The 19,209-nt window shown below is 53.0% G+C and overlaps 1 protein-coding gene across 5 annotated transcripts in view; it reads left to right on the top strand.

Annotated features, from left to right (window-relative positions):
• The window catches only part of CTIF (cap binding complex dependent translation initiation factor), a 279,914-nt gene that overhangs the window by 61,721 nt on the left and 198,984 nt on the right, over positions 1 to 19,209 (top strand). For all 5 annotated transcript variants that reach the window (XM_080821450.1, XM_080821446.1, XM_080821448.1 and 2 more), the window contains exon 2: positions 10,077 to 10,283. In XM_080821450.1, the coding sequence (XP_080677576.1) occupies positions 10,104 to 10,283 (180 nt within the window). In that variant the 5' untranslated portion in view covers positions 10,077 to 10,103. The remainder of the gene's footprint in view (positions 1 to 10,076; positions 10,284 to 19,209) is intronic.

The raw sequence follows: 19,209 nt of genomic DNA, 5'->3' as shown, positions 1-19,209 counted from the left end.
CTCTGCTTGGTGGTTAAGCTTCCTTGTAGAATGAGCTTGTCATCTGAGGTGGCAGGGGGTGGAGACAGGTCAGTGCCACCACTGTTCTGAGGGACAGGGTCCCTGTGAGCCAGGTGGTGAGGGTAGCATCCGAGAGGTGGACCTGAGCTGTGGAGGAGGAGGCAGAGGCTGTGCCGTCCCAGCTGCAGCATAGCTCTGAGCCAGACCGTGTGCACTGAGCAACGGGCTCCTTGTTCTGTGAGGCTCGTAGAGACCGCGTGGTGTTGCCACTGCTCCAGCTGGGCTCTAGTTCAGGAGGCTGTTGCCAGGACAGAGGGAGCTGACTGGGGACCTTGGCTACCCCGTGACAGACGCTGGAGAGAGAGTGTCACTTGAGAAGCAAGGTGTGGGGTGCCAGAGCCACCACACTTGGAGGAGCTGCCCGGCCTGAACCCAAAAGGGACTCTCACAGGTGCAGTGCTGGTTTCAGAACAGGACACTGTTGCTCTCTCGTCCTGGCATGCTCTGAGTTAGTTTTCATTCTTTGTTATCCACCCAGAAGTTTTCAAAGGCACGGGGTGGGGGAGGGGGTACGCTGTTGACCCCCAGGGCCCACGGAGGGGGAGAACGAGTCCCTGGGAGTGCACGCAGGTTGGCAGAGCTGGGGACAACCCAGGAACTGGAGTACGGGGAGGGCTACATGGAGGCCCGAGCGAGGCACAGACAGTTCAGAGTGGGGAGACATTAAGGAGTGGTGGGGTCTATGAAGAACTGGAGTTCAGAAGGAGCAGGACCAATGGTCGCCAGAGTGACCAAGGAGGACTTCTTAGAGGAGGTGTGTCTGGAGCCAGGCCCTGGGAAAGAAGATACAGTTTGGAGAAGCAGAAGTGGGAGAGTTTGGGGAGGGTAGAGTGGGGCACAGCTGGGGGGCAGTTGTGATGTCAAATGATAATCCCAGCCCGTGACTGAGTGCCTGCTGTATATCTGGCTGTGGTGGATGGTTTCTCATGAGTTCTCACTGAATCCTCACGACACTTTATGAGATCATACCTTCATCATCAATATCCTCTAAAGACAAGGAAGCAGGCTGCCCGAGGTCCCGGAGCTAGGATGTGGTTTAGCTAGCATGGAAACCCATAACCCTTACATTACCCTGTCTTAGGACTGGGGGGCAGTGAGAAAGCCACCTGACTCCCACCAGGGATGTGGCTGGAGTCAGGCAGCCTCCTCACTGTCTCCTAGTACCCGTTGTTTGGAGTGAGATGCCCAAGGAAGCTCTTGAATGCAGTAGGACAAGGTTGGAGTCCTAGTCTGGGACCAGGTCACCCTGGTGGCCAGTGGAAGGAGGGGTTGGACAGGTCCACCCCAGCACCCTTGACTTCAGTGTTCTAAGGGCCAGGAGGGGCTGGGGGACAGCCTGGGCCAGTTGTGGTGGGTGGAAGAGCTAAGGAGTCCCACTCTCAGGGAAGGAGCAAGCTAGGTGCACCAGCACGGAGGTCGGAGAGGCCGCAGGCCAGTCTGCAGGCCTGGCCTGGAGCTGTGATGGGTGGAGGCTGGAGTGGGCCTCAAGGATCATGCGGTCTTGTCAAGACAAGATAAAAGCCCATAAAAAATTCAAGAGCAGGACGAGCATTGGGTAACAGCACGGGGGAGGGAGAGGGGTGTCAGGAGGCAACCTATCCTCAGCATCAAGGGAGCACATGGGGGCCGTGCCAGGAGCGGGGGGAGGGTCAGTGTCTGGAGCAAGTTGGGGATCAGTGCCGGGAGCAGGTGGAAGGTCAGTGCAGGTACCCCAGGCTCCCGTGGGCCTCAGGGGCCCAGGGCAAGGCAGACCCGGACAACAAGGACGACCAGGGATAAAGCAGGGTGGGCGGTGCCATTCAGCCCACGTGCATGGTGGCCTCCGCAGAGGTGGGGAGCCGCCGTGGTGCTATTCTCCCTCCAAGAGCAAGTCCGAGGACTGGAATCTAATCGGTGTCCCTGGGTGGGTGGCACTGAGTGCCCCCTCCCGCCAGCTGGTGGGCGCTCCAGCATGCTCGGGTGAGGAGGATTCACAGCATCGCTCTTGCCTCCCTGGCCCACAGTGACCTGTCCCCTTCCCCTAGAATCTGGCCCAGCTCCTCAGATACTCCTGGAGGCAGCTCCTGGGGAGAGACCAGTGAGGCCCGGGCCCCATCTGTCTCCTCCACGCAAGCTCTTATCAACCCACAGGGTTTTCAGAGTGGGGGCTCAGTACGGCGACTTGGGGGTTGCCTGTTTATCTCGGAATAGCTGTCCCGTCATTACTGCCTGATGTAATGATTGTAACCCAGACCATACTCGGTCTTCAAAGACATTGGCAATCCCTGGGTGGGGGGAGGGGCGGCAATTGACTCTCAGCTCAGCAGGGGGTCTCTGGGGCCAGCAGGCTGTTGAGGGGCTTGGGGTCTGGGGACCTGGGCTGCAGGCCCAGCTCTTTCCGTAGGCAACTGAGAGGCTCCTGGCAAGTTGTTCTCCTTCTCTGGGCTCCAGCGTCCGCATCTGCACAGGGGAGGGGCCCGTACCATCTTGTTCTCTAAGGACCACCGAGGTCACGAAGTTTCGATTTCAGGAGCCCCTTTGGCTTGCTCCGACCAGTGGGATGAGTCTGGGCCTACAGCTCAGCATTGCTGGGCTCTGAGCAGGTGCTGTTGTGTGTGCCTGACTGGGCGCCTCTGGGAGAGGTGGGTGGTCCCAGGGTCCACCAGTGAATACTAATCCAGCCTGTCAAGGTTCTGCCTCACCCCAAGGGAGACCTCAAAGCAGCACTGCCCCCCCAGCCCACAGGGAGCTGACCTGCCAGTCCAAGGGTCAGGGTGGAGAATTTTCCAGACCAGGGTGAGATATCTTAATAAGGGAGGGAAGGGAATTTTTTAGATCTTGGCTGTTCAAAGCGAGCCCCTCTGACCTGAAAAAAACAACATAGGCTGGGAACTGGTTAGAAATGCAGAATCCCAGGCCCTGCCTCCAACTCTCAGAATCTGAAGCTGCATTCGAATAAGACGGCCTGTGATTCCTGTGGTAGGCGCGTGGAGGTCTGGAAGCACCGCTCGCGACAAAAACACATCTTCCCCGAACAGGGGAAACACCGGTCCCATGGAGCAATCATTACGCCTGCAATGTCCGTCACTCACTGATGGTTTCGATTTAGTTGCAGATTTTTAAATGCTGAAATCATGATTTTATTTTACCCTAAGTTGATTTTAGAGCCCAGTAAATAGCAGAGACCTGCAGTTTGCAAACCAGTACACTGGCTAACGCCCTGTCTGCCGTCGGAGCGGCAGAGCGTTGCAGTGGGGGAGGGGGCTGTCTGACATTTAGAGGACCCTAGGTGTCCTCTACACTGACAGTCAATGTTGTTGATTTCTTTTTTTAAATTTTTAAAAGATTTTATTTATTTATTTGAGAAAGAGATAGAGAATGAGCAGGGGGAAGGGCAGAGGGAGAAGCAGACTCCTCGCTGAGCAGGGAGCCTGACATGGGGCTCGATCCCAGGACCCTGAGATCATGACCTGAGCTGAAGGCAGCCGCTTAACCGACTGAGCCACTCAGATGCTCCATAAATGTTGATTTCTGAAGTCACCTCCAGCTCTGAGTGCATTTGAACTTTCCCATTTCTGGCGGTTGGGGACCAAAAGCTCCTGCATGCAGAGGAGTCCCCGAATCCCCCTGCTTTTCTTTGGCAAACACCAGTGTGGCGCAGAGTCCTTGGGGCCAGCCCTGCCTGGAGAGACAGAGTGGCAGGGCATGCGGGCTGTTGGTGGCTGGCAGGGGGAGGGAGGGAAGCTTTCTTTCTGGAGCCGTGTTTATACAGGAGATGGAGCGTGGGCTGAACTCCAAGGGGTGGGCTGGCCACAGGCATTGTGAAGGGGGTCCCCATGGCTTCCTTGGGAGTGCCGTGGGCGTCCTGTGTCCCTGAGCTGTGGCCTCTCTCTTCCTACCGTGTCAGCAGGTGGCTGTGACCTGGCTTGGCCCTGGAGGGGCTGCCCGACAGCCCCCAGAGAAGAGAGCTCTCCTTACAGGCTCTGGGTGAAGGTGTCCGTTGCCAGCACAGAGGGGAGCTAAGACAGGGAGAGGGGATGGGCGTCGTGTCCCCAGGAACCAACTTCTGGAGGGGGGCTGAGGGAGGGGGACTGTGGGGCGGCGTGGCTGTGGGAAAAGTGGGATGCAGACGGGGTGCATGCGTTCAATACAAGGTGAGCGGTGGTGACGTGCTGGGCCCTGGTGCTCGCCCACAGCTCAGACACGCCTACCTCTATCTGCAGAGGCGCAATACTGCTGGGGTGGGTGGACAGACCCGTGAGCCCCAGCACCCCTGAGCCCAGGAGCCCAGAGTAGGCCCCCTCCGGCACCACATGGCTACCCTGCATCTGGCCTGGGCTTCAAGAGATGTGGCTACTCGTAGCAGCCAAAAGCCCCCAAAAGCCACATCAGGAAAGCTGAAAAAAAAATCAGGAATACAGAAATCGAGACCTTCCCAGGCTTCATCTCTGCACTCCCAGAAAGGGACCCAGGGGGAGTTGCGTGCTGAGGGCCTGAGGACAAAGGGTTTGATGAAGGGCGAGGGGAGCCGTGCTGCCCTGTTTGGGGGCCTGGGATGATGGATTCTCTAGAGGAGGACTGGTGGCCGGGGAGGGGAGGCATGTCATCCGGTTTGCAGGTCACCAAGTCATCCCGGCCTTTGGAGGAGAAGGTAATGCCTCTAATGCCTGGCTGTTCTTAAAGGGATTGGCTAAATTTACAGCCACTAATGCCATTTGTCACCGGGTGCACACAAAGGCGTGCTGAGCCGGCTGGGACGGTTCCAGCTTCTTGTCTCTGGGGGCACACGGGGTGCCCGGTGATGTCAGCCTGCTGGTTTCCTCCAGATCTCTAGCCCCTGACAGTAGCGCCGTGAGCTCTCACAGCCTCAAAGGCGGGCACGGCCAGAAGGCTGGGGGAGAGAGAGACTTCTAGCCCTATACAGAGAGCTCTCGTCGGCAGAAGCACCCTGAGTGCTGGTTTTGTAAGGGAACCACACTGCTCTGGGCAGAGGGGGCAGTGAGGGGAAGATTCAACAGGCGTCTGAGTTGGGGAGCACGGGTGGGGAGAGAAGGAAGATGCCTTTTTATCACAGAATATGAGTGGTTTTGTTTCTGGCCTTAAAAAAAGGCAGCCAGGCTCCCCTGACTCCAGTGGCAAGTCTATAAAAGGCTGGGTGGGGGCGGGGGTGTTGGTGAGGGTGCTCTGGGCCCCTGGGGCTGGGATGGGGTCTCTGATCAACACCAGGAAGAGAACAAGGGTTACGCCTTTCACCAGACAGCTATCGATGGGTCTAAGTCCTATCTGGGCAGCGCAGGCCAAGGAGCCCCCCACCCCTGCTGTCCTTCTGCAGGCCCGGCCCCTTTGCACCCCTCCTCAGGCTCTGCTCACCTGGCTCATCGCTCCCGCCCGCCCGCAGGCTCCGGGCTGCCTGCCCTTCACAGCAAAACGCAGCCTCCGCGCTTTTCCCTGCTCCTGCTGCTTGCCTTGTTGTTCTGCGTCCATCACCTGGCACCGGGACAGGGTGGGGAGAGCTGGCTGGCTGGCTGGCTGCATCGGCCTGGCCTGGCCTGGCGTGTTCCTCCGCATTCTGGATGGCTGCCGCTGGAGGTGTCTCTTCTCGTCCACCCTCTCCTTCCTTCTTCCTCTGCGTCCTCCTCCCGCCCCCCACGTCCACTGGGATCCTGAAAACATAAGCTCCTCTTGCTGGCTCTCTCAGCTTAGCCAACAGCCCGGCCATGTGGGCAATTTCCCATCCGGAATTTGCTGTGAATGGGAAACCGAGCCAGGAGGGGACCCCGAAACACAGGCGGGAGGGGAGCACCATAAGCCCTTGAGAGAGCATCCCTGTATTTCCCTGGCCTTCCCCTGGCCTGAGAACTCGTTCACCCTGTACATCCTCATTCCTTTTACCTTAAAAATAGAGAAGGGCTTCTAGGTACGCACCCCAAAGAACCAAAAACAGGGACTCAGATGTTACCCCTGGGTTCCCAGCAGCACTACTCACAAGAGCCGAAAGCAGACACAGCCCACATGTCCCTGGATGGATGACGGATATACAAAACGGGGTCTCCGTGAACACTATGTTACTGTAATACGACGTAGGATGTGAAATTCTGACACGTGCTCCCCCATGAATGAATCTGGAAAACATTATCCTAAGCGAAAGAAACTAGTCACAAAAGAATGAATGTTGTATGATTCCGCATCCGTGAGGTCCTCGGAACAGACAGATCTGAGGAGCCAGAAGGGAGAGCAGCGGCTGCCAGGGCCTGAGATGAGGGGAGTGGGAGTTGGAGTTGAATAGGCACAGAGTTTCTGCTTGGGAGGCTGGAGAGTTCTGGAAATATAGCAATGATGCTTCTCCAACATTGTGAATACACTTAATGCCACAGAACTGTGCGCTTAAAAATGGTTACAGTGGTACATTTATGTTATGTGTATTTTACCACCATTTAAAAAAAAATGGAGTGTGAGTGCCTGACTGAATGCTATAGCCTGAGAGCTGAGGAGACGGAGAAGGCGGACAGCACCCCCTTCCCGCTCCCTCCTCCCTCTTCTCTGCTAAGGAGGTAAAGCGCCCTGGTTGGGACTCATTCTGGAGTGTACAGATGAGCCCAGGGGATACGTTAGCCCGGTTCCCTCTCGGGAAGTGGAGTTCCTGGACGGACGAGAACAGGCGTCCCTGGGGAGAGTGACACAGGAGGAAGGAGGGCCCCGCAAAGGGGTGTTATGGATCCGGTCCCCACTGTGGGCAGCTGGGCTCTGTCCCCTGGGACCTGCTGAGAGACCACGAAAAACACACCTTGGTGGTCGTGAGAGACCGAGGAGGGAGTGTCTGTCGGGGGGCTGCCCCAGGAGCCGTTAGCGCCTCACGCTCTGCCAGGGCACAGGGGCCGGGCCCCAGGGGGGCCCTGCTGGTTTCTGCCGGAGTGTGTCCGAGGAACCCTGGGCAGATGCGTTCGGGCAGCTGAGGGGAGATGCTGTCGGCCTCACTGTGTGACTCTGATGGGAACAGGAGAGCCACCATGAGGATGTGAGGACGCACAAGGCATCCAAAAGTGACCAGTGGGGGAGTCGTCTGTTTCCCTCTGGGCACCAAACTTGGGCAGACTGGGAATGGGTCTCATGGCCTGTCCCTTTCTGCAGTGATCATGGATCCCAGGGTCCCTCACAGGACTGTGCTATGGCCTGGTGCGGGGCCTGCGGGAGCCTGAGAGAGCCCAGCAGAGCAGGCCGGAGCGGCTGCCACTGCAGGCAGAACCAGGCCCTTGATCCTCCTGAAAACACTCCTGTCTAGTTCTTGCAAAGCCCAGTCCTCCACCTGTCCCTGGAACGTGTGCCAGGAGGCCCTTGATAAGATCTTAAGTCTTCGAGGAATAATGGGCATGGCCTTAGATACTGGCTTTTCCTGCGGACAGCTCCTTTTTCAACCCTCTCTGGACATCAGCCTTATCTCCCCCACCCCCCGGAGGCCGGCCATCTGCCCAGTACCGGACAGAGAGCTAGGCACAGAGCCCAGCCCTCTAGAGCCTGTAGCCCGGGGGGAGTGAGAAGCACACACCCCGCTTGAAGCATCCACTGGGCTTTGGAAGGCTGGTGGAGAATGGGAAGTGGGAGACATCCTGAGGGCCTGAGCAGGCTGCTAGGAGGTGGGATGAAGAGGCAGTGGGGGGTAGAGGCACCTGGACCTGTGCTGTGCAAACTTGAGCCAGTTACCTAACCTCTCTGAACCTCAGTTTTCACTTCTGAGTAGTGTATTTATACCAGTTTCATGGCGTTATCTTGAGGGGTAAGTGGCAAAAGGCATATAAATTGCTGAGAACAGTGGCTGGCACATGATATGGGCCCAGGGCACTTGAGCCATTCCTGTTACTAGAAATCAGAGTATCTATGCCCATGGGCCAAGGTGGGGTGGATCCTTTGCCCACTAGCCCAGTCTGAGAGCAGGGGCTTGTGCTGGTTGCCAGATGGCCTCTGAGACACTGTTCTAACATTGTGTGAGTGTAAGGACGTCTAGATTTTGTAGGCAGAGGGAAGGGAACATGTCTCTGGGTGAGGGGCATGGTGGGAGCAAAGGCAGAGGCCAAGAGAGCATCACATGTTTGTTTTCTATGACCTTGTAACAAACTGCTACAAACTTGGCGTCTTAAACCAATACCTGCTTATTATCTCACAGTTCTAAAAGTCAGAAGGCCAGCTCAGTAAGTCATAGACAACCCCAAGTGTCAGCCGGGTGGAGTTCTCATTTGGAGACGGGCAGACCAATTCTGCTCCCAGGCTCATCGATTGCTGGCAGAAATCACTTGCTTACGGTTGTAGGACTGGGGTGCCCTTCTCCTTGCTGGTCATTGACCGGGGATTTCTTCTCTTGATCTCAGGACGCTGCAAGCTTTCTTTGCACGCGCTCCTTCTTCTTCAAACCAGCAACAGTGCGTTGTGCCTTTCTCCTGCTTTGAATCTCTGTCTCTACCTTCCATCCCGGTTTTAAGGATCTCATGGCACTGCATGAGGCCTTCCTTAAGAGTCATTTTAAGGTCTGATGATTGGGAATTTAATTATATTTGCAAAATCCCATCCCAGGAGTAGCTAGATTAGTGTTTGATTGAGTAACTGGGAGAAGGTGTACACCCAGAATCTTCTTAGGAACCCCACCACCAGCACCAACTTCAGAAAAGCCCAGGGACAGTCCAGGGGAGTCCATATTCATGGTCTCAGCAGCATTTCTGGAGCCCAGTGCCCTCTTCTGGATCCATTACAGTTGAAAACTCAACAAACCCTTGATAGCTGGTGAATAGCTATGTTCCCCAAAAGTTCTCAGTAATCTAAGGTCTTGAAATTCAAATGCTCCTTTCAATATTCGAGGACCTTACCCTTTTTATGCATAGTCACTTCCTAGATGCATGCAGTCCCTTGTGATTCCAGAGCCCTGTGCTCTCCTTGTGTACCTACTGGGGGTCGTTTGGTAGAAGACCACTCTACTCGTTCTGATGATGAAACCACACGCAGGCTGGGCTTCCTGCTGCTTGAATGCACTCCCCCAGGGAACGCAGCGATTTTCTGGTGATGAAAGGGACACCAGATAAGCCTTGAAGCCCCTTCCCATCTGGCCTAGAGCCTGTCAGAAGGAAGCGGAGGGTCTCTGATGGGAAGGGACCTAGAGGTGAGAAGGGTTCCAGTTCTCCCCACTTCCAGGTGGGGTCCGGTGGGGGCTTTGAGGGACAGGAGTGGGCTCCTGCGATGACTGGGTTGACCCAGTCCGGTCAGGGAAGGACGGCGGTTCTGCGGGTAACCCTGGAATGCCAGCCACGTTATGCCAGGCCAGCACGGAGAGAGGGCCCGAGGGCTCGTGGGAGAGCCACATGCCTATGAGGGGTGGCCAGATGGCGCCCTTGGCTGGTCCACGCTCTCCCAGACTCTTCATACTCTGTCATTAAAAACCAGTCTTGTCCTTCCATGACCGAGCGTAGTGTGTCCTGGGGAGTCACAGCATAACAAGGCTGGAAAGTTGTGTGTAGACCATTAGGGCCTGCAGGCCTCACCTGATTTAGGGGGCCGTGTGCTGTCCCAAGAGAAAGCATCTCTTTAGAAGGAGGCCCTGTAGGGGGTTTGTGTCTGGAGACCCTGGTACGTCCCAGTGCTTTGGTCAAAGCCGGTGGTCCGTTTCATTCTGCTTTGTGGTAGACTTGGCTAACCCCAGGTGGGGAAGCAGGGCCTGGCGGGGAGGCTGGGTCTGCCTCCTGCGGAATCCCAGGTGGTAAGGCCCAAGTGTGGACTAACACCCAACGCTGCACAAGTTACTGCGTGGGCCCCTTAGGCGAGCTGCCTGCCTTCTCTGGGCCTCAGCTTCCCTCCACGTGCAGGGGGAGTTGCAGCATAGTCTTCACCCTGAAGGCAAGCTGGCGCCCCACTGACTTCTCTGGGTTGTTGGGAGGCTGGGATGCTGGGACGGAGGAGAGGATGTCCCAGGAGCGCCCCGGGGAGTGGTTCTCAACTGGGCGTCATCCGCACCTCCCTCCAGCTGCGTCTCACCCAGCCTGCTCTTCTGTCTCCTGCAGCCCCCACGCAGCCCCTGAGCTGGAGGGATGGAGAACTCCTCCGCTGCGTCGGCCTCGTCCGAGGCTGGGAGCAGCCGCTCCCAGGAGATCGAGGAGCTGGAGCGCTTCATAGACAGCTACGTGCTCGAGTACCAGGTGCAGGGGCTGCTGGCGGACAAGACGGAGGGGGACGGCGAGAGCGAGCAGACGCAGTCGCACATCTCCCAGGTGAGCGCCGGTGGGGCCTGGGCAGGTGCAGGGTCCAGTGCGGGGGGGATGGGGTGGGTGGGGGACCCTATATCCAGGGAGCGTCTAGCCGCCTGGCCCTTGATTGCTGAGGCACGGCTGGCCCCAGGTGGCAGAGCCTGGGATCCAGCCAGGGAGTCCCTCTGCTCCACTGCGCCTCCTTCCTGCCCCATTGGGTGGCTGGGGCCCGGCCAGACTCAAAATTCATTAGACACACATTTATTGAGAGCCTGCTATGTGCTAGGCACAGTTCCCTGTCCTCCACAAGCTTGTGTTCTAGGAAACGTCTGGAGATTGTGGCTTCTCCAGAATACACATCATAAAAGGCTGTAACTTGGGAGCATTTTCTCTGATTTCAAATACAGGCCGTTGTTGGCAGCCAAAGAGCTGGTCTCAGGCACTCATCGGGGGCTCTGTGTGCCGGCCCTACGTAGGTGCCCAAGGCATTCTGAGCAGAATGTCAGAGTGGTGTCATCTGGCCCTGGGCTAGTCTGCGGCAGCCCTGGGCTTGGGTGGAAAGCACACTCGCTGACTGTGAGCCAAGATTTGGAAACCGCGAGTTCTCAAGAGTAAAGTGTGAGCCATTAGAGGTTGTGGTGATGTCACATGCATCTTTCCTTAATACTGTAAATCCCCAGGAGATACTTCTTCAAGAGTTGGTTCCAAATGTCCTTCTAGCTGTCTGTGTGACTTCGGGCAAACCTCTCAGCTTCTCTGAGCCTTGATTTTCTTAGCGGGCAAATAGGGATTATCCTGTTGCCTCAGGAATATTAGAAGGTAAAAGGTGATCACAGGCTCCCAAAGCTACAGAAAAGCAGGGTGTTTTCTGCACAAGGAGACACAGGACACATTTCTTCTCCTGTTTGGGATCTGGGTCTTAGGTGTTCACATCTTGCTCTTGTCCTACCTCAAGCTGGGTCTCCTCTGACCAATAGAGGGGGACCACCTGGGTACCCTGCTTTGGAGAAAAAGCCAAGTGCAACTAGCGGGCTCACTGTCTGGGTGGGCAGAAGACCCAGACCCTCTGGCCATTCGGAAAGCCAGAGGAAACCCGGAACTCGTGACTGGGGGTCAACCTGGGACATTTGGAAGCCATAATGATCCTACACCTTACCCCACAAGGGCAGGGAAGAGACAAACTGGCCCCGAGAGAGAAGTGATGCTATCCTCTGTGTCTTTAAAGTTCTAAATTTGCTCTACAAGCGTGTGTCTAGCATCTCCCATGTGCCCAACACCATTCTGGGCGGGTATCTGGGGGCGAGCAAAAGAGGCATAAAGTTCTGCTCTCATGGGCCTTACATTCTAGGGTTGGGTAATGACTGCTGCGCAGAAAAATAAATTAAGAAAACAAAATAGGGAGTGATGAGCGCGAGAAGGGGTTTGCAGTTTTAAGTAGGAATATAAGGGAAGATGTCACCGAAGTAGGTGAGGGGTGAGCAAAGGCCCAGCTGGAGGAGTATCCAGGGGCAGCAAGGCGACCAAGGTGCAGAGCAAAAAGGAGCGCCAGAGGGGATGAGTCAGGGAGAAAAGGGGGCCACATTGATAACAAGTGCAGATGCCAAGCCCGGGGTCTGCCGGCACTGAGCAAGCAGGGTTGGGAGGAGGGACCCATCAGAGACCAGGAGGGAGGCGGAAGGAAAACCAGGCGGGGTGGAGTGCTGGGAGCCCCGGGGAGGATGTGTTCAAGGAGATGGGGGGCGGGTTAGCTGTGTCGAAGGCAGCTGTTGGGCCATGGAAGAGGAAGACCGAGAAGGACCTGACAAGCTATGGGGGCTCATGAGGGGACCCTGCCTAGAGGGGTGCCCATCAAGGGGCAGGGACTAACGTTCAGGAGTTGGGTTGCAGATGGGGAGGGTAATACGGATCCTCTATGTATTACAGGGCTGTCTCTGTAAAGGGGAGAGACCTGGTATTTGGGGAAGCGAGGTCAAAACGGGAGCATCCACAGTATGTCGTACATGGATGGGAGTGGTCTGGGGCAGAGGGAAGGCTCCATGGAGCTGTGGCCTTGAGTAGAGGAGAAGGCTTGACCTTGGCTCAGGTCCCCAGCGGCTCACCCACGATCACAGAGGGGGGCTTTTCCAGGCTTGTAGCCGTGCTTCCAGAATGACCCCCCCATTGTGCAACATAGCCGTGAGTTTCTCCAGCTATTTTCAGCCGCGATGGCGCAGGTGCAGGTGCAGAGTTACAGAACTGAATTTAACTGGGGCTGAGGTTTCTCTGGGCAGTGACGCTGGAGGGAAAGAAGGGCGGGGGGCAGGGGTGGAAGGAGTCAGGACAGCACATTCCCTGACACTGAGCCAGGTGAGGACAGGAGAGAGGACCCAAGGCAGAGAGAGCTGCTGAAGGGTGGTGGGTCAGTGGACTGGGGGTCCCAGGGAGTTGGTGAGTGGCTGGAGTCCTGCAGGAGTGAACAGCAAAGGGGAGTGCCCAGGAGTGGGCGTTTGGAGTCCAGGGCAGGAGGGGCAGCAGCTGGCAATGAAAGGCTGGGCACGAGCGTGGAAGTGTTGAGCAGAGAAGAGACCAAGAGGAGGGCCGGTGGAGCTGATTGGCAGGGCAGAGAAGCCACTGTCGCCGACATCGACACGTGCCAGGAAAGGTGGCCGTGATCCAGTAGAGCAGTCTTATGGAGTACAGAAACTGAGGCAGGGGTGGGTGACCTGGGGGTGTACAGGTGATTGCAAGGAGCCGGTGCCTTGTCTGAGGATGGGTTAGTTTCAACCGCCTTTATCGTACACTTAGCAGTATCATCCCCTGGAGTGGTGGGGAGGGGGACGGGCTCAGACTAGACTGGACCATTTCCAATGGAAATGAACCTCTTTGGGTCATGGAGGGCAGGAAAGGGAGGGAATTAGGTGGATGGACTCTTGCATACTCCAGGCCCCGTGGATGGGCCGAGGGGCTGGCCGGCCCATGCTGCACGCCTCCCAGACCCTTGTGGCCTCCAGCGGCCTCCAGCGGGGTCCCCTTTGGAGGCTCCTCCTCGTGAGGTAGGCTCTTCTCATAGGAAGAGTGTCCAAAGATGCCGTGAAGCTTCACCCCAGAGGAATACCTGACCAACGGTAGAATTTCTGTTCCCACAGCAGCCACTGGGGAGAAAATTCTGGAAGCAGGGCCCCTTCTGGTGTCTCTGGCCTCCCTGTGCTCTCTCGCTCTGGGCCTTGCCCTTGTGGCTCCTGCTTCTGGGAGAGGTCGGGCCTGACCATGCTTGGATGTCCACATCTGCAGGGGCTTTCAAACAGATGTTTGTTGGGAGGCTGTGTGGAAAACATGGCCACGTGCAACATCCGATGTGTTCCTTAACTTCCTGCGATCCCTGAAATTCCCTGGAAGAATGCGAACACCTGGCAAGAGCCCGGGGTCTGCCTGTGTGCCGCTGGCCAAGGAGGGATGTTTTAACCCTATGCCCACCAAACCCACTATCAGACGCTTGCAGACACAGCTGGGGCGCGGACTCCAGAGGAAGGGCAGCGGTGGACAGCTCTCGGCAAGGCTGGGGTTAGATGTATTTGTATGGCACACTTCTTAAAAAAAAAAATAATAAAGTTTCTGTTGACACAGCTTTAAGGGAATTCTTTCTGCTAGAGCCTTTTTGCTTTTTCTTATTTAACCTGATGACTATTTTAAATGGAAGCGAAGAACCAAAAAAAAAAAAAAAAACCCTCAGAGAATGTCCCCATCTGCCTGTCTGCGGTGGTGTTTTGATGTCTCTGGGAGAGGAAAATTGTGAAGAATCTTGGAAACGTTGAGAAAACTTGAGAGAATGGAGAATAATGTTGCTTTTCAGTTGGCGAGATCATTTTTTTTTTAGGATATGAGAGATGATGGTTGGCCCTCAGAAGAAAATGCCTCATGGAGCTTGTACAGTTGTGTTCTCCCCCTGCCCTCCTTTAGCAACAACTAGGAAGAAAGATGGATGGACGAATGGAAGGATCAATGGATGAATGGAAAGAGATTAGATAGATAGAGAAGATAGATAGAGCGAGCGAGCCAGTGAGCTTCCTTTTCTTTAGATGAGTAACCACGAGAATGTTTGTTCTACCTTTCCCAATGCTTTTGGGATACCATATTTAAAATTACGGGGCACCTGGGTGGCTCAGTGGGTTAAGCCTCTGCCTTCGGCTCAGGTCATGATCCCGGGGTCCTGGGATTAAGCCCCGCATCGGGCTCTCTGCACAGTGGGGAGCCTGCTTCCCCCCTCCTCTCTGCCTACTTGTGATCTCTGTCAAATAAATAAAATCTTAAAAAATAAATAAATAAAATAAAATAAAATTTCATGCCCCCCCCATATACATATCAGGAGTGCCTGCCCTCCAGTGGATTCCAAGTCCATAAGGCACCTCCTGAAAGTTGTCTTCCCTCTGTCTTTGAGAGAATGGAGGATAATAGCCCTGTTCCACAGGAGAGAAGCCTGCTGGAGGACAGAGGTGGGATGGGACCAAACCACACTGCTTTGTGGTGGCTGAGCTGGGCCCCAACCCTTCCCTCCCCACTTCTGTCCATCTGCCTCGCGCTCCACTGTCGAATGCATAGGACGTAAGAACATTGTAAAGAGCAGATACATTTACTGGAAGCATATTTCCCCATAAATCCTCGGTCACAGGTGAAATGAACCAGTGAGGGTGAAAAGAACTTCCTATGGTCCTTTTTGAGGATGTCAGGCACTTAAGGCTCCTAGGCTTTGTCTAAAATGCTGAGTGTCCTTCACAAGAGCAGTGTAACCATGTGGATAAGAAGAATGGGATACAAATATTCAGGATGGCGTGACTTCTCCCACTCACAGTGTTTTTCCTTCTCTTTCTCTTCGTGTTTTTCCTTCATTCTGCCTTCCCTGTTCACTGTTCCCTCATCCCCCTTCTATCCCATTACTTTGTCGCCTCCTGCCCTTTGCACCCACTCCCCTGCCGACTTTGCTCGGAGGAGGAAGCCCTCAATGGTGGACCACCCATGAAAGGCTTAACTGAAGAAGTGAGTTGAAGGGGAATTGTAGGATGCTTGAGCATGGGGCCTCAATTTCTTAGAGATATGATTCATTTTTACTCACATGAGTACTCTATGCATAGTTCTTAGGATACCCAAGAATTCTAATATTAGCAATAAAATCTCCCTTAGCTGCTACCTCTTACCACCGCCTTGATTGGTGAGTGAACTTCATCATTTTTCATGCTTTTACCAACCTATATATAACATAGGATTTATAGAAGTACATTATTTCAAAATCATAAGCCAGGAATGCCTGGGTGGCTCAGTCGGTTAAGCATCTGCCTTCGGCTCAGGCCATGATCTCAGGGTCCTGGGATTGGGTCCCGCATCGGGCTCCTTGCTCAGCAGAGAGCCTGCTTCTCCCTCTCCCTCCACCTGCCACTCCCCCTGCTTGTGTGCTCTCTCTCCCTGACAGATAAATAAAAATTTAAAAAAAAATCACTAATCATAGCCAGTGAATATATTGCTCAATAACCTACATCTTTTACCTTGCTATATGCCCCAGGGATTCTTCCAGCCTTGTACACCCACAGTATTCTGTTTAATGGCTACATCATAGTCTGTGCCATGGATGTCCCATAGTTACATGCACCTGCTGAGGGGGATTCAGGGAACTTATGAGTTTTCCCCTGGAAATGTAAGATATGTCAACGAATGTTACAGAACGTGCCTCCTCCTGCACATGTAAGAGTGTTTATTTAGGTAGATGCTGAGAAATAGAATCATTTTTAATAGCTATTGTCAGATTGTTTCCTAGAATGTTCTGTTTTTCATGCCACCACTGGTGTATTGAGACAGATCATCTCTTGCCCTCTTAATTTGCATTTTCTTGGTGTCTAGTGAAGTTGCGCCCTTTTTAGTCTGATTACCTGTCATTTTTTAAAGAGTTAAAATTTTATTTTACTTTTAAAACAACAATTGGAAATACAGAGGTAATCAGGAAACAGAGGAAGAAACCCAGCTTGACTTTGTGATACAACTAATGTTATTTTGGGTACTGTTTTTTCTTTATGTACCTTTTACAACGTTGAACTCGCATACCTGTAATTTTTAGCATAGTCATTTTTTTTAGCATGGTCTACACATTGTTTGGTGGGTTGTGACACAAAGTATAATTGTTTTAAATCTGCCTCTGCGAATCACTATTGGTTTAAGAGAGAGGTATAATTAGAGCTAAGGTTTTGTTCATTCAAGCCCTGTTCTAGGCTCTGGGGATAAACTCAAGAACAGAATGAACCATAATCCCTGCCCCCCCCCCCATCTCCCAGGCTTCCTTTCGAATGGAGAAAGACCGATGACAGACCAAGAAGGAAATGGGATGGTAGAAGGTGTTCTACACCTGAGTGGGCAGGAGAGGGGATAGTGCTGGGCTGTCCCGGGGAGCTTACTCAGACTTTAGAGCAAAGACTTGAAGAAAGTAAGAAAATGAGGCCACGTGGGAACCAGCGTTCCAGGCAAAGGGAATGTTGAGGGCCCAGCTCTGGTGTGGGAGCGTGTCCTGCTTCGAGGAACAGCTTGGGGGCCCCAAGAGTTGAGTTTTGGACCATGAAAGGTTTAAGATAGCATTAACGTCTTGGTGGAAATGCCAGTGAAGCAGGTGGGTGTGCGGAGGTGGTGTTCAGAGGAGAGGAATGACCTGGAGACTTACATCTCTCAGTAGCAGCATACGGATGGCATCTTAAGCCCAGGAATGAGCTTAGAGAAGAGGGTCTAAGATTGAGTCCTAGGAGACCAAGGAGATGAGCAGGAACTAACAGAGAACACTGAAGTGCATCCATATTAACTCATTTGCTCTTCGCAACAATTCTGTGAAGATACTGTTATTGTTACTAGTTTACAGGGGAGGAAACTAAGGCACAGAGAGGTTGAATAAGCAGACCAACGTCACACAGCAAGCGTGTGGCCAGTCTGAGGTCTGAACCAGGTGGTCTTACTCCAGTTGTCATCCACTTAACCTCTCTCCTGTTGCTAGTTCCTGTTCATTATTATGGGGAGGGGGGACAGGAATTGAGTTTAGGGATAAAGTGGCCTGCCCAAGGTCAGAGAGTAATAGAGCAGGAGTGAGAACTCAAGATTCACAGCGTCAAGAACTCGAGCTCCTAATCACTACATTATGCTGCCTCTACAACAGCAAAGTTTTGTTGTTTTTTTTTTCTTTTTAAGGCACGTGCAAAAAGCCTTTTGTTCCTCTCTCAAATCTCAGCTCTAGGGCAGTGCCTCCTCCCTCTCACACACAAGGCTTTTCTGGAGCATCACCAGGATGGAGCGTGGGCTGCCCACCAGTCTCTGCTCCCGCCTCCCCTTCTCGTTTCTCCTCTCCGTGGACAAGGAGCCCTCAAACTCTTCCCTGGGTGGCCCTACCACCCCCTTGCTTAAGAAGCCCTGAATAAGATGACTTTTTAAATGATTTTTCACTTTGAAATAAATACAGATATAAATAAAATGTCAACAATAGTACCAAGAATTCCTGACGATCCTTCACCCGGAGTATCCGATTTTCATATTTTACCACTTTGCTTTCTGCCTCTCACTTCTCTCGGGAGAAAGAGAGAGAAAGAGATTCTATAAAGGGATTCTTTTTTTTATGTATTTGAGAGTAAGGTGCAGACTCTCCTTTATTGCTAAACACTTCAATGTGTATTTTCTAAGAACAGGGACATTCTCTTACATAGTCATAGTATAGGAAATAAACACTGAAACAGTATTATTATTTAATGCATAGACTTTATATTTCACCAGTTTTCCCAGTAATATCCTTTATAGCAAGAAAAAAAAAAAGAAAGAAGGAGGAAAAGGAAGGAAGGAGGGAAAGAAGGAAGAAAACAAGGGAAAGGAAAAGAGGAAGAAGGAAGAAATTATAGATTCCTCAAAAATTAAACATAGAATTACCATGTGATGCGCAATTCTACTTCTGGATATATACCCCAAAGAACTCAAAGCAAGGACATGGACAGATATTTATACACCCATGTTCATAGCAGCATTATTCACAATAGCCAAAAGGTGGAAATAACCCAAGTGCCCATCAGTAGATGACTGGATAAACCAACTGTGGTCTGTCCATACAATGAAATAATATTGAGGCTCAAGAAGAACAGGAAATACTGTGACATGTGCAAATGGATGAACCTCGAGGACTTTATGCTCAGTGAAATAAGCCACACACAAAAGGACAGCCACTGTATGACTCCACTTGACGAGACACTTAGAATAGCAAAGCTCGCCGAGAATGAAAGCAGAAGAGTGAAATCGGTGGCAGGGGTTGGGAGGACAGGAGTAGGGGTTAGGGTTTGATGGGGACAGAGTTTCAGGTTGAGATGATAAAGTTAAGTCCTGGAGATGGGGCGCCTGGGTGGCTCAGTTGGTTGAGTGTCTGCCTTTGGCTCAGATCATGATCCCAGGGTCCTGGGATTGAGTCCCTCATGGGGCTCCCTGCTCACCGGGGAATCTGCTTCTCCCTCTGCACACCCCACCCCCCGCTCCTGCTCTCTCTCTCTCAAAAAATAAACAAAATCTTCAAAAAAAAAAAAAAAAGGAAAGAAAAAGTCCTGGAGATAGATGGTGGTGACAGCTGCAGGATAATGTGAATGAACTTAATGCTGCTGAAATACACTCTTGAAAATGGTACATTTTATGTTCTGTATATTTTTCTATAATAAAAAAAAATTTCTGGTTCAGTGTCTAATCCAAGATCACACATTACATTTAGTATCCAACACTTTTATTGGCTCTTTGAATTAAAAGCTATTTATGCCTTTACTCATTCTGCCACTTTTTGGCTGTGTAACCCTGGGCAAGTTATCAGCCATGCTATGCCTCAAATCCCGTATTTGCAAAGTGGGCATAGGAAAGGTGCCTAGATGGCTATGAGGAGTAAATGTTAACATAAGTCATAGGGTAGATGTAAATGAAATCTAGATACATT

The sequence above is a fragment of the Martes martes genome, assembly GCF_963455335.1.
Source record: "Martes martes genome assembly, chromosome: 13".
In the NCBI taxonomy this organism is placed as follows: domain Eukaryota; kingdom Metazoa; phylum Chordata; class Mammalia; order Carnivora; family Mustelidae; genus Martes; species Martes martes.
The sequence above is the reverse complement of the archived record's forward strand: the minus strand, read 5'-3'. Positions and strand labels throughout refer to the sequence as shown.